This window comes from Periplaneta americana, chromosome 10 (genome assembly GCF_040183065.1).
Source record: "Periplaneta americana isolate PAMFEO1 chromosome 10, P.americana_PAMFEO1_priV1, whole genome shotgun sequence".
In the NCBI taxonomy this organism is placed as follows: Eukaryota; Metazoa; Arthropoda; class Insecta; order Blattodea; family Blattidae; genus Periplaneta; species Periplaneta americana.
In genome coordinates, this window is record NC_091126.1 from 146,866,027 (window position 1) to 146,879,651 (window position 13,625).

The 13,625-nt window shown below is 36.1% G+C and overlaps 1 protein-coding gene across 1 annotated transcript in view; it reads right to left on the reverse strand.

The window, feature by feature from the left end:
* The window catches only part of LOC138708079 (uncharacterized bromodomain-containing protein 10-like), a 63,874-nt gene that overhangs the window by 39,029 nt on the left and 11,220 nt on the right, over window positions 1–13,625 (reverse strand). Inside the window, exons 6-8 of the mRNA XM_069838232.1 lie at window positions 9,065–9,258; window positions 4,672–4,811; window positions 3,567–3,696 (exon numbers count right to left, since the gene is read on the reverse strand). Coding sequence (XP_069694333.1) covers window positions 3,567–3,696; window positions 4,672–4,811; window positions 9,065–9,258 — 464 coding nt within the window. The remainder of the gene's footprint in view (window positions 1–3,566; window positions 3,697–4,671; window positions 4,812–9,064; window positions 9,259–13,625) is intronic.

Here is a 13,625-nt window from a genome sequence, read left to right on the forward strand (position 1 = left end):
CAAGTACAACCTCAAAGACTTCCAAGACTTCAACCCAAAGACTTGTCAAATTCATTGATACTACTAGCTCAATGATTCTAAGAGGGAATTTGGAGATTTCACTTGTCCTTGGGAATTCAACAACCATACTTAACTTCTTGCCACTGAGTGCTTCCCTGAGAAGCCCAACTATCACTGAACCGAGCTTTCCATATATTATAAGGCAACAATAGAGATGTTTTCCAGAAAACACTTGAAAAATCCAAGGATAAAATCGTAATACAGTGAACGCTAAGCTCTGCCCACGACCCCTTTCCACTTTTCCCCTACAAGTTCCCAACACACTCTAGTGGGAAAGAGTGGAAATAGGGGTTTAGGGTGGGGGTGACATCTAGCGAAGGAAAGTGGAATAAAAAGAATGATTGCGGCATCTAAGAAGTAAAACAGGAACTTCGTCCTGCCACCCTCTGTCCCTCTCTCTCCAGCCTCTCCTTCTCTGTTCCTTGCTTCATGTCTCTCTCTCTTTTTTTTTTCTTATGACTTTGCAGTGGGTAGGATTCGATCTGGGTATGTTCCTAACGAAACGCTCGCACGCTTTATGGTCATGCTTTAGACCTCTCGGCTACCGAGGCTAGTTGATAGTAGAAGGGAAAATGAATCTATTTATGTTCAAGAGAACTGCCGTAACGTACTGCAGAAATACCATTGGTGCAAGGATTCATAGCGGGAGACAATGATGGAATGGCGCAGGGGACAATGACCGAATAGCGTGGGTAGAAAGTGGCGGGCTTGTGAATTTAGCTTGGTAGAGGTTGACTGCGGGAGTGGCATAAGTTTTAACGTGCGCTGGTAAAGCTTCATTGTGTCTGTGTCCAGCTTCGTGTACAGACAGAACCACATGTCGTGATGAGCCGTACCGAAGAAGTGTACTTCTTCCTCAAATTGTGCAGGGAGAATTTGAAGGCGGATACTATATGGTACTGTGAGGAGCATGGATTACAGCAGACGAGGCTCTGGTGACTATTGTGTTACTTCGAAGACAGTGCAAAGTTAACAGGTGAGTGTTGTTTTATGAAAAACCCACATTACATGTGGCTGTTATCTAATGCACCCTAATTTGTGCCCATTTGGTTGTGATGTGTTGTTGTCTAATGCATAATTTCATTGTATTGTGTATTAGTAAGTGTTAGTTAGAGGAAAAAACGTATTGTGTTGTAAAATATTAAATACATGCGAGGCGGTAAGCAGTGATCCACTGAAGCGGGACAGGTAGTAGAGAGAGAGAGAGAGAGAGAGAGAGAGAGCAGGCAAGCGAGGTGCCGAGCGGCGAGGGTGGGGATAACTTCCCCTACTGGCATTCGCTGTTTCACGATTTATCCAATCCAAGCCACCCATTCCACCAACATTCTGAAATTCCTAAGGACAAGTGAAATCTCCAAATTCCCTCTTAGAATCATTGAGCTAGTAGTGTCAATGAATTTGACAAGTCAGAAGAAAATAAGAGTTTCCTATTCCACCTTTGCTCATGCTTTCGAATCCAGTGAAAGCCTTTTCAGTGCAATCATGTCTACTTATATACTTACATGTACAAGTAGATTGATGTTTCAAAACGGTTTCAATCATAAATTTTGCTGTCTAATTAATTCTTCTCCATGGGTTTTTCATCCTACAAAACAATATTAATTGACAGAAGGCAGAAGGTGTAATCTTTTGTCAGAAAATATAGAAAGGTTACTGGTATTCTATTGTAACCAGTATTGAATCCAACCAATGTAAGAATTTTTTTTTTCTCTTCGGTGTAAAAAATTGAGTTATCTAGATCTTGTTTTCAGGTACGGATTTGATGATTCTGAAAAACTATTTACTTATTCAACTTTACCGGTATTTTATTTTATTTGGTAGCATATTAAATGCATACAAAAATATTAACCTTGAAAAGCTTAATGTTCAATGATGGCGAAAGTCTGCTTCAAATGGTCTATGAACGAAGATATTTTAGCACTCAAATATTCTTTATATATTTTCATACTTCGTCAATTTTTTTTTTTTTTCATATTCTTCCAATCTCTAATAATAGTGTTACACAAACTCACTGTGTAAGTTGACTGAAACGGGCTGCATCAGTCACAGTTGACATTCCACATTTAAATTTCCTATGCAATTTATAAAACTGCTGAAGCAACAGAGATGCATCCCATATAGCCTCTTATTCCTCTGATGAACGTTTGTTGGTTACTCATCCTCACAACTGTATATCCAAGGGGAAGGCCATCTGGTTGTCGATTGTCAACATCGTATTTTCCATCAGGCAGTCATGAAGTGGTGCCTCAAACAAGAGTGTATAATGTGATATGTGTGTGTACGTGCGTGCGAGTGCTTGTGTGAATGTGGCTGCATGCATGTGTTGTGTGTGTATGTATGGGGGGGGGGGGGTTATGTGTGCGTGCATGCGCTCGCATGTGTATATATATCTGTAATGCAACTGTCTAAAAACTGATTTTGATCTGTTTGATAAGTTCAGTTTTTCATTCAGCCTCGTAAAATATATATTTATTATAGTAAAGGTTTCTAATGGAGAGGCATTCGACCATGTAACCTCAGGGTAGAACCTTGCCTCGCTATTTAGATAGATAGATAGATTTATTTGTTCCATAATATTCTTACATTTGCTTTATAGCATAGAATAAAGAACATGTCCAATTCTTACGTTTAAATATAAATGCAATACAAATAAAATGTAAATATGAAATATATACAGAATTAATACCTTTATTTTATACAACGTAATATGTTTACCATTTAATAGTATTAAAATATTTACACAGTACTGTGAAATGTCAAGAATTCATCTACAGAATAGAAAGTGTGAGATATTAAGTAATTTTTTAGTTTTACCTTAAATAATGGAGGGATTTGGCTATGATTCTTAATGTCTTCAGGAAGACTATTGAACATTTTTATCGCCATGTAACATACTCCCCTTTGATAGCATGATAAATTTGATGATGGCATATGGAAATCATTCTTCCTGCGGGTATTTATACTATGCATGGCTGAATTAGTTGGAAAATTTTCTTTATTACATAAGAGGAAATTTATTATAGAGTATATGTATTGATTTGTTAAGGTTAGAATCTCTAATTTTTTTTTAAATAATCTACATGATTCTCTAGCCTTTGCTCCAACTATTATTCTAATGGCCCTTTTTTGTAATAAGAATATATTTTTACTATCTGCAGAATTTCACCAAAATATTATTCCGTAGGACATAATGGAATGAAAATAGGCAAAATATATTGTCCTTAAGATACTGCTGTTTAGAAATTGTTGTTATGACCTAATTGCGAAGCATGCTGAGCTAAGTTTGGGGGTTACTTCTTTGATATGATTTTTCCAATTTATTGTATTATTAATATGCAAACCAAGAAATTTGGTTGTTGATGTTTCTAGTAGAGGTATATTGTTGATAGTTGTGTCCAATGTTTCAGAGATTAAATCTGAAGTGGTTTTAAATTGAATTATCTTAGTTTTATTAAGCAACATATTGCAATGTGGAAGTAAATTACAAATTTAAAAATAATACTTACGCTTTGAGCATCATTATTGGATTTGGCATACACTTTGTACCAACCAGACACTTTGTGCAATAATTTTCTCGTCCATATTTTATATGGCATGGGTGGTTTCATGTGGAGTTTCATCCTTGTTAATGGAGTGCTGCAACACAATATTTCTATTAAACTTCAATTAAATGACAAATTACCGGTCACAAAAGAAGGTACTTTTTCTGTCCAGAAAATTCAATTTAAATGTCACACAAAAATATAATAATGTTATTATTTCAGTATCATTCTACACTTTAGTCTTCATGAAGCCTTTCAATTTTACGCTTAATTATAGTATGAATGGATGAATGAATGTATATATTTGTCTTTAAGCAATATACCTTTCGGTGAGGCATCACTTCACATTATTAGTATACAGTGTCGTCTCACCATTTTACATGCCTCTCGTACAAGTCAATTGGGACATTACTTATTTTTAATTTATTATTGCAATTCTTCCACTAGTCTTTTCTCGTCTTTCATCAATTCTTCCTCTACTTTACTCCTAACCCATCATTATACCAAAAGTACTGTAAACCCCCCCTCCCTCTACATCTCTAATTATTTGCACTTTTCACTACTCCCTTTTCCACATTGCTACTTTTTAGGTCTTAGTTTCCTTTTCTCACGATTTATTTACCCTCCACACCATTTCCCTAAATCATACTGTTTTTTCACCTTGTTTTCCCCTCTTCCTTCATCACTGCTCCCTGAACTATCTCCTACTTGCGTTACTCTACTTCTAGTCAGCCTTGATTTAGATCTTAGTTCCTTCACCCGCTTCAGAATTGCTCCCATCTGATGTCCACTATTTCCATTCGCTTGCATTGCGGTCTTGTTCTGCTGAGCTTGCTGAACTTGCTGAATACCAGTTTGCATCACTCTTGTTTCTTCTTCAGTTGACGTCACTGCTTACTTTCCAGAAATTTTCGCTGAGTTTGATATGTTTACATTTGACTCGCGTACACTCACCACACTTGTGTTACTAACCTCGCCTTTAGATACAATATTCTTGATTTTTTCTTTCAAAATTTTTCTGTTCCTTTCGCTTAATTATAGTAAATTTTCAGACTGCAGCCTAACTTACCTCAGCAGTGATGTCATCAGTATAGAGAGATTCTTTGATGCTTGTGGTATGACGAACATGCGCTCCAACTCAAACATTGAGATCTTGTTTATGTTGAGATGCTCCAATGACAATGCGATAAAGTGTCCTATCACTGGCAACTGTGGAGACAAAAGCAATTCTGTAGTCTACTAATGAAATTTGATACAATAATAGTGCTGCCAAGAAACACTATTCAGCACCACATGTGACTGCTGGGAATATTATACTGCCTAGTCTTATAACTAACATCTCAAAATTCTTCAAGGCATGACTTCCTCCAGGAGGGAAATAAAGCTGTGGGTCCCTTTTCGTAGATTTATATTGCACATAAAAGAACTCCGTCTCCGATAGGGGGCTCCAAGTAAAAATTGTTGGACTTATCTCAATTTCAATTAATTTTTCAGATAGCACAATTTGCTCATACCAATGGCCTAGGTGGACATGAGATTGTCCCATCCTCCACAATCTAATCCGTACAATAGCAAAAACAATTCACTGTATGTACCATGGAATAAAAGCGAGATGAAACTGCTAATATGCAATCTACAGGGTGATCCAAAGGTATTTCGTAAAATGCAGGATAATGGAAGATAACGTTATTTGCAATAAATAATGTAAATAAATAAAGCCACTGTTTTAATAGTTTCCGAAATACATTTGAAATATTCTAACATAGGATGTCAATTATCGTGTATAGCAGTCTTCCTTTACCTGTCCACATGTCATAACTCTGGGGAGTGTTATATTTTGCAAACAAATGCCTTCCTTTGATGGTCTAATCTACAAGAAGACATGTTACGTTACTGATCATAAGAATGCAAGTAGCTCTTCTGAATAGTGAATAAACCTGATTTAAACATTTTATTATTAAACTTGCACTCCATATAACGGAGAATTCATGCTGCAAAATATCCGAGATGCCTCAGAAACATACGAAAATGTCAATTGTATGAATTTTTGTGTCACTGTAAATGGAGGACACTTTCAATAGATCTGCACTATACTAAATGTTAATATAATGCTGCAGGTACAAACAGGCATTTTGTAACTAAAAATAACAGTCAGTAATGATATTTTGACGATATGTGACCTTATTACAATTCTAACTAAGTAATAGCAACTCCATGTAATAGAAGTCGCATCATACTACTGTGTTTTAAATTACACTTCAAAATTTTGTATCTCTAAAATGATGCCAAATTTAAAAAAGATATATTATTTATATTTTCTGTTTCAAACAGCCCTTCTTTCTCCACCTAGCACAGGGTTGCAGAACTGGGGAAGAAAGGAGTGGAAGCATGGGGAAAGAGTTGGTTCTCCCATCCACAAGGCTGGAGCCTTCAATGACGTTTCTGTGATGTTTGGCAAATACACTGTTCTCTCTTCTCCTCTCCTCCTACCACGCAATGACGCGAGGGTTGAAGGGAAGGAATGAGTTACGTGTTCCAGTTTATGACGTGTACTTCAATTGTAGTACAGTTCTCCATTCCTGACCTAGCAATTAATAAAAACATTTTGAATCACCCTGTATATTGTTTCAATGGAGAAGTTGAGCTTCATATTCTTCATTAGTAAAATTATTTTAATTGCAGACTATTTATTCTGTATCTCTGTTTTTATTCTTTATAAGAGAACACTTTCACTTTTCTTGAAATAAAACACAAAAAGAAAATTGTTATTGCATCAAGTGTTAATAATTATGTTTAGACAATTAATTAATTAATTAATTTAGTCTCATTCTCATGACCCGCTGCAGTAGAAAGAACAAGAACCGAATTTTGCAAATACAAATAATTACTCTTGAACCTGCAACATTTTATCCATAACCTACATGTCAGTTTATCCTGTTCCATTAATTCACTTTTCAAAGTATATGTTCACTTTGCTTGCAACAAAACAAATAAGAAAATAAATCTAACTACAAAATAAAGACATCTTCTACGAGGTTGCGGTTCGATCCCGGCCCAAATCGATGGCATTTAAGTGTACTTAAACATGAAAAAAATCAGTATATAATTATGAAATAATAATTTTAATTGTAAAGGAAACTAAAATAACCAAGGACAGCATATCTAGGTTACTGGAACGTTTCGGAATATATGGATGTAAACATTAACAATAAAATATGGTATGGGGTCAGAAAAGGCCCCAGGTAAGTATGAGAGTTAAATGTGGATTTTGTGAGCGAGATCACAATAAGAAGTTCACATATATGTAATTTATTAAGTACCTTGAATGTGTTTTCTCAATAATGTTGCTTTCAACTGTGAGTACTAAAAAGTTATAAAAGAATTTGTATTTACATAACTGATCAATTAGTGAATTTTACTTCAATTTACCTAAATGCCAGCAATAAACTTCAATTATCAGTAAAATGTTAAATGTTATGGTTTATTTAACGACGCTCGCAACTGCAGAGGTTATATCAGCGTTGCCGGATGTGCCGGAATTTTGTCCCGCAGGAGTTCTTTTACATGCCAGTAAATCTACTGACATGAGCCTGTCGCATTTAAGCACACTTAAATGCCATCGACCTGGCCCGGGATCGAACCCGCAACCTTGGGCATAGAAGGCCAGCGCTATACCAACTCGCCAACCAGGTTACTTATCAGTAAATGACACCCGACAACTCACAAAATAATGCCATTTCTGGCCTGTTTGGTTAACCCTTTGATGCACGCATTTGGGAGGGAAATCAAAAATTGTGTTTGCAATGAAATTAATCTTTTATTTGTCTAAGCGAAGTACCTCAAATTTAAAAAATTTGAAAAACTTCAATTTTTGACACAGAAAATGGGTGGTTTCATAGTAAAACCACTATGCAATACTGCAGAACACAATGCCTTCAGTGCTACAATAAACTCAGCGTCTTGAAGATCCACGCACAGGCGTATGTACCATCTTGTCGAATCTTTTCTCATATGGGACCGTTGGCTTGAAGTGGTGCGCAGATTTTAGTACTGTCTTTCTCTCTCTAGGTTTTGGAATATTAGCTGCGACCAAACCATCAACAACTGCCAACCTGAAATTCTTCAGAGTCAGTTCTCCACCTTCATCTCTCAATGAATATACCAAGAAGGCATTAGTCACAGTGACATCAACAAAATGCCAAAAAATACGGTGCCGCTATCTTCTGCATTTTCTATCAATCTCGTACAAAGATTTCAACATATCAGCTTTGTCAACATAACTCAATGTTTGTTGTAGTCGTTCACGATTTGTGGACTAGCAATTTCAGTTGTTCCATTCTTCTCTTTCCTTGAAACAGTGGCGACAATAGATGGATCGTGGTAATTACAATGGATAAGAATGGATCTTCTATTCTTCCACTTGAGCCAGGACACTCCAGCATATGACGTACGGCTATCACTCTCACCACGTTTCATGTCGCGGTCTCTTCTTTCGTTGTGTGGTAAACCAATATGCCCATGTCTAACTGTACCACATCCACAGATATTTTGCTGCCTTAGAGATCATCAGATTCAAACTTGTGAAAAAGTTGTCAAAAACACTTTGTGATTGTCACCAACCATCTCTTCCTTGTAGCCATGATGACACGAAAATGGAACATTTTGTTGGATATGGTAAGCATAACTATCCTGTTTGCATGGTGGTTACGTTTTGAAACCACCACATTATTTCTATATTGATGCCACATGTGTCGAAGAAATTACAATCTTGTTACTGAAATATGTTCTAAAAGACCGAAAGACAAATAATACTAAATAGAAACTTACGTAACTGTGATATTTTAGCATACAACTGAAATAAAAACACGTAGCGAGTCTTCCACATCCCAACTATACACAACAACATCAGTCATCTTAATGAACAGGCTCAGCAACACAAATATAGGGAAAATAAAATTCTTCTACAGTTACTAAGGATCAGTGAACGCAGTGAAGTAGTTTTGAAATAAAAACCACTCTGTAAGTAGGCGGGAAACTCAAATTTAAAAGGTGGTTATGTACTGTAACCACTGCGCTTCAAAGGGTTAAGAAGTAACATCATAGTTGTGAAATAAATTGTCTTCTTGTTTTAAAACATTCTAAAGTTCTACTCTTTTTTCAAGACTGTTTCAAATGTAGAATCCACAGACCTGCATGAGACAAGAGCTAAGGAGCAATTAAAGAAAACTTGAATGAGTTCATTTCACTCAATTACCGTCAAATGATTATAAATTAAAAAACATAATTTGGAAGAATGTGATTGTGGACAGTCAATACACACATCTCTACATAATACTGGATCAAAGATAGCCTTCATTTATTTTTCTACGATGTAAAACACAGTTTTTAAAGATAGATCAGTATATAGTCCTTTCCTTTTCAAACTCGGTCCTTCAGCTATATCCTCTTTTTTTCTCACTCACCTCCCACATACTCGGTATGTGTTCTGAGACTGAGTCAGCAGCTAGCAGTTCTTTCTCCCATAAAAATATTTCCTTATTTTCTCCCTCTCCCTGCTTTCTGTACTCTTCTGACAACTGTCGTTTTCTTTCAGATTCTCTATGCTCCCTCTCCTCTCTGACACTATGCAGTAAATGAGATTCACAATCCTCTGTGCCTGTAAAGACAAATATATCCCAGTAGTGAGATTTAGTTAAACATAATGTACATACAGTGAATAAAATAAACTATGCCTACCAACCACAAATCAAACCGTCAACTCTGACATATGTGGCACATATGTGCAATGAGAAATCTCCATTCTTTTAAGATTGTTGTGGGATTATTACTAGGGCAAGGATTTTGATGCAGTTGCACCTTTTTTTTTTTTTTTTTGTGAGCGCTATACATTGCTCAGTTAGTTATAAATGCATTTTAATGGAAAATGATATCCATGCAACTTTGTTGTTGCATTTTTTTTTTTTGCATTTTTGTCGATTTTGTGGGATATTGCATTTTTTGTGGATTTTATAGCATATTAGTGCTTATTTCAGCAATTGTTACATACCATTTGGCATTTTTATATGTTTTCGCGAGGAAATGTGCATTTTTGAAAGGCAATTTACTATTCTTGTTTTTACCAGTAAGAAAATTAACTTATACCTCCATTTTATGAAACCAGGTAAGAGGTTCTGCATTCCCCACTTTGCAACTGCATAGGATCATTATGTTTCATAGTATGGGGGAAAAGTGTTCAGCACGGATAGTGAAATACTGTATTGCAGAATATGTGATGTCAGAGTTGAAGCTGAAAGAAAGTTTTCTGTGGATCAACACGTATATAGGGAGAAGTACAAAAGAGATCTACAACTAATTCAAGACGAAAAATAAGTGTTTTAACAAATGCCACTTGGCGAAGCACGTTCTTCGGGCTCGCCTTTTTTCACAGAACTCTGCTGATATTCCACTGATGAAAGTGAATAATCTCAAGTTCTGTGAGTGCCTAGAAAAACGTACTCAAAATGCTACACCCAACTGTTCAACACTAAGAAAAATTACAGTAGCATGCAAATTAATCCAAACACGACATATTTTTACATTTTCTGTCACTGTTGGCCTCACAGCTGCTCATACCGCTTTAATTGACATCTGTAGTACGTGTAATTCCATTGTTAGAGGTCTGTCATTATTTTTTTTATAATATGTGACATTTTGCCTGTCGTTTCGTACTTATAAGCATTTCAGTTGTGTTGAAGACTTAATACTGCAATCCTGTGTACATTCTGTCGTCTTCACAAATGGATACAACTCCACGAAAACGGCCTAAAATTATAACATTAGCAGAGCATTCTTCTATGACACAAAGGTAAATTGCTGCAGAATGTCACATCGGTTTGGCTACTGTTAATTCGATCATAAAACGATATAGGGAGACTGGATCCATCACACCCCAGAAAAAAGGAAACTGTGGCCGGAAAAGGAAGACTTCACCTGCAGATGATCGTTTAATTGTCAGGAAAAGTAAATTAAATCCTAGACTAACTGCTGTCGACTTAACCCGCGAGTTAATGGCTACCACTGACTGGGGCGAATATTCACGTCACAACAGTGTGGCATAGGCTTTTGGAAGCTGGACAAAGGGCTTGTAAGCCTATTAAGAAACAACTGCTAACCCCTGTTATGTGCAAAAAACCCTTAATGTGGGCAAAATTACATCAACACTGGACAGTGAATGACTGGAAGAATGTACTTTTTTACGACGAGTCTCATTTCGAGATCCACGGCCACCGTGTTTCTTACGTACGGAAAGGATCCAAAAAAGTAACAGCAGCTCATCTCCAACAAGCACCCAAATACCCCCCTAAAGTAATGTTTTGGGGTTGTTTTACACATGAAGGGCCTGGAGCATTAATACCTATCAAGGGAATGATGAATTCTGACAAATATATTCACTTATTGGAAACCAGAATTGTACCCCAGCTGCAAAAATCATTTCTGGATGGCAGAGGTGTGTTCCAACAAGACCTGGCACCATGCCATACGTCTCGAAAAGCTACAGAATTCTTCAAAAAGAAGAATATTCAGGTACTCCCCTGGCCAGGCAACTCACCCGACATCAACCCCATTGAGAACTTGTGGTCAATTTGCAAAAGAAGAATGCAAAAAATGGATTGTTCTACAAAGGAGAAGATGATTTCTGCCCTCATTGGTGTATGGTTTCGCGATGAAGAAATGAAGAATATTTGTGGGAAATTAGTGGAATCCATGCCAAATCGTCTCAGAGCTGTTATTAGGAGCAATGGAGGCCACATAGATTACTGAGGTATGTCTTAGATCCTTTTTTTATCCCGTTTGAGTGTTTTTGCATAAGTAATTACGTTGTTCGGATTAATTTGCATGCTACTGTATGTGGGAAAATGCTACGAAAAACAATACAGGAGATTAGGGAAAAAATGAATGGGAAACAATTTCGGTATGTATGGACAAAACTAGAGATTCACAAGGATGACACTATGTGGCTAACATTATGGTAGGCAGAACGGGAAAAAAAAATGTTTCAGGTGAAATTTCCTTAATAAATTGTTAACAGCTAGAAAAAGTGAATTTTTCAACAATTAGTAAAGTGTTTGATAGGTCTTTGAGTTTATTATACACCAGTGGAATTCAACATGACAACGTACTACTGTTCTTGACCGATGCTGCACCATACATGATGAAAGCTGCTACTTCTCTGCGAGCTCTTTACTAAAAAATGGCGCATGTAATATGTCTAGCGCACGCTTTACATAGAGTGGCAGAGGAAGTTCGGAATCAGTCCCCTGAAGTTGATCAGCTTATAGGATGTGTGAAGATCTTCTCGAGTGGCACATTTCAAGTCTGTAGCTCCTGAAGTTCCTTTGCCATCTTCTACAGTTTTAACTAAGTGAGGGACTTGGCTAGAATTATGCAAATACTACAGCAAGCACATAAGTGTGGTGAAAAACATCATTGACATGTTTAATAGCAGCGATGCATCATCCATCAAACTTGTATCGGAACTTCTCCCTAACAACGAATTGTATATAAAGTCAAATTTTGGAATACTATCTGGTGGTACAACTCGTTTAGAGAAAAGTTATGTGGGGAAATGCTGCGAAGAACAATACAAGAGATTAGGGAACTAATAAATGGGAAACAATTTCGGTATGTATGGACAAAACTACAGATTCACAAGGATGACGCTATGTGGCTAATGTTATGATAGGCACAATGGAAAAAAAAATGTTTCAGGTGAAATTTTCTTAATAAATTGTTAACAACAAGAAAATAGTACATTATGCAACGAGCCAATAATGGTAGTAATTAAGACGCGAGTATGTTTATGAAACGAGCGCGAGTTTCATAATTTTCATACAAGCGTCTTAATTACCATTATAGGCACGTTTCATACGACTTTTTATGCTCGACCATACTTCTAACTTGAAATTATTCATAAGTATTCATGTTATTCTTATCTGACTGGGGAGCAGAAATGACCTTGTGCAATATCTCGTAAATTGTGAGATGTGCACAGACGCGAAAGTATTGATTTTTTCCGAGAAACAAATGTCATTGACCTTGATATAATCTAGAGAGTAAAATAAACATTAATCTTGATATAACCTTGAAATTGATTTAGACATTGAAAAACGAGATGACAAATTGAATTTATTTGAATATTATTTACAATTAACGCTAATTATTATAGTAAAAGAACATAACCTTCTGCGACAGTATTGGATTTCCAGCCTCAGTGACGTTTTGCTAGTTGTCTTTCGATTGCATATCCGAGAATAAATAATTGATACTTGCGCTTTCATATTGCTACAATGGTGTTTTCTGATTAGTGGAACACCTGAACTTTAATGAATAGGTATACTTTAATGAGGTTCATTAAAGGGCTGCTACCAGGTGTATAATTACTACATTTCGGCATGGTCAGGCATAAAGTGAATTTTTTAACAATTAGTAAAGTGTTTGATAGGTCTTTGAGTTTATTACACGCCAGTGGAATTCAACATTAAGAGACAATCGACAATCTTTCTCCTTTGACAATCTACAGCAGTTGTTTGTTGTGCATTGCAATGCAGGACTAAAAAAAGTGAACATTTGGTATTCATTGTATCTGCAAAATGTAAATTTTCTAAATATCATATTGCATTTTTTAAATTTTAGGGCTTTTTTTTTATTTTTAGTGCATTATTGCATTGTTTATAATGCATTTTCTTGTATTTTATTATGCGTTAAAATCCTTGCCCTAGTAATCAGTGTTGCTCTTCCCCAGGTCCCAAACTAACCGAACTAAACTATAGTGGATGAACAACCATCACTTTCATTTGGAATTAAGTTATAATACGATATGTATACTTCCTCATTTCAACATGCAAGTATGCATTTCACCAGTGCATATGATTTTTAAACAAGTCCGCACTTCATCCATAAAGAAAATGGGGCATCCTACAATAAAACTTAATGTTGTAAATACTTTAAAAAACATATGCTTTCCAAACGTAGCTATAATGTTTA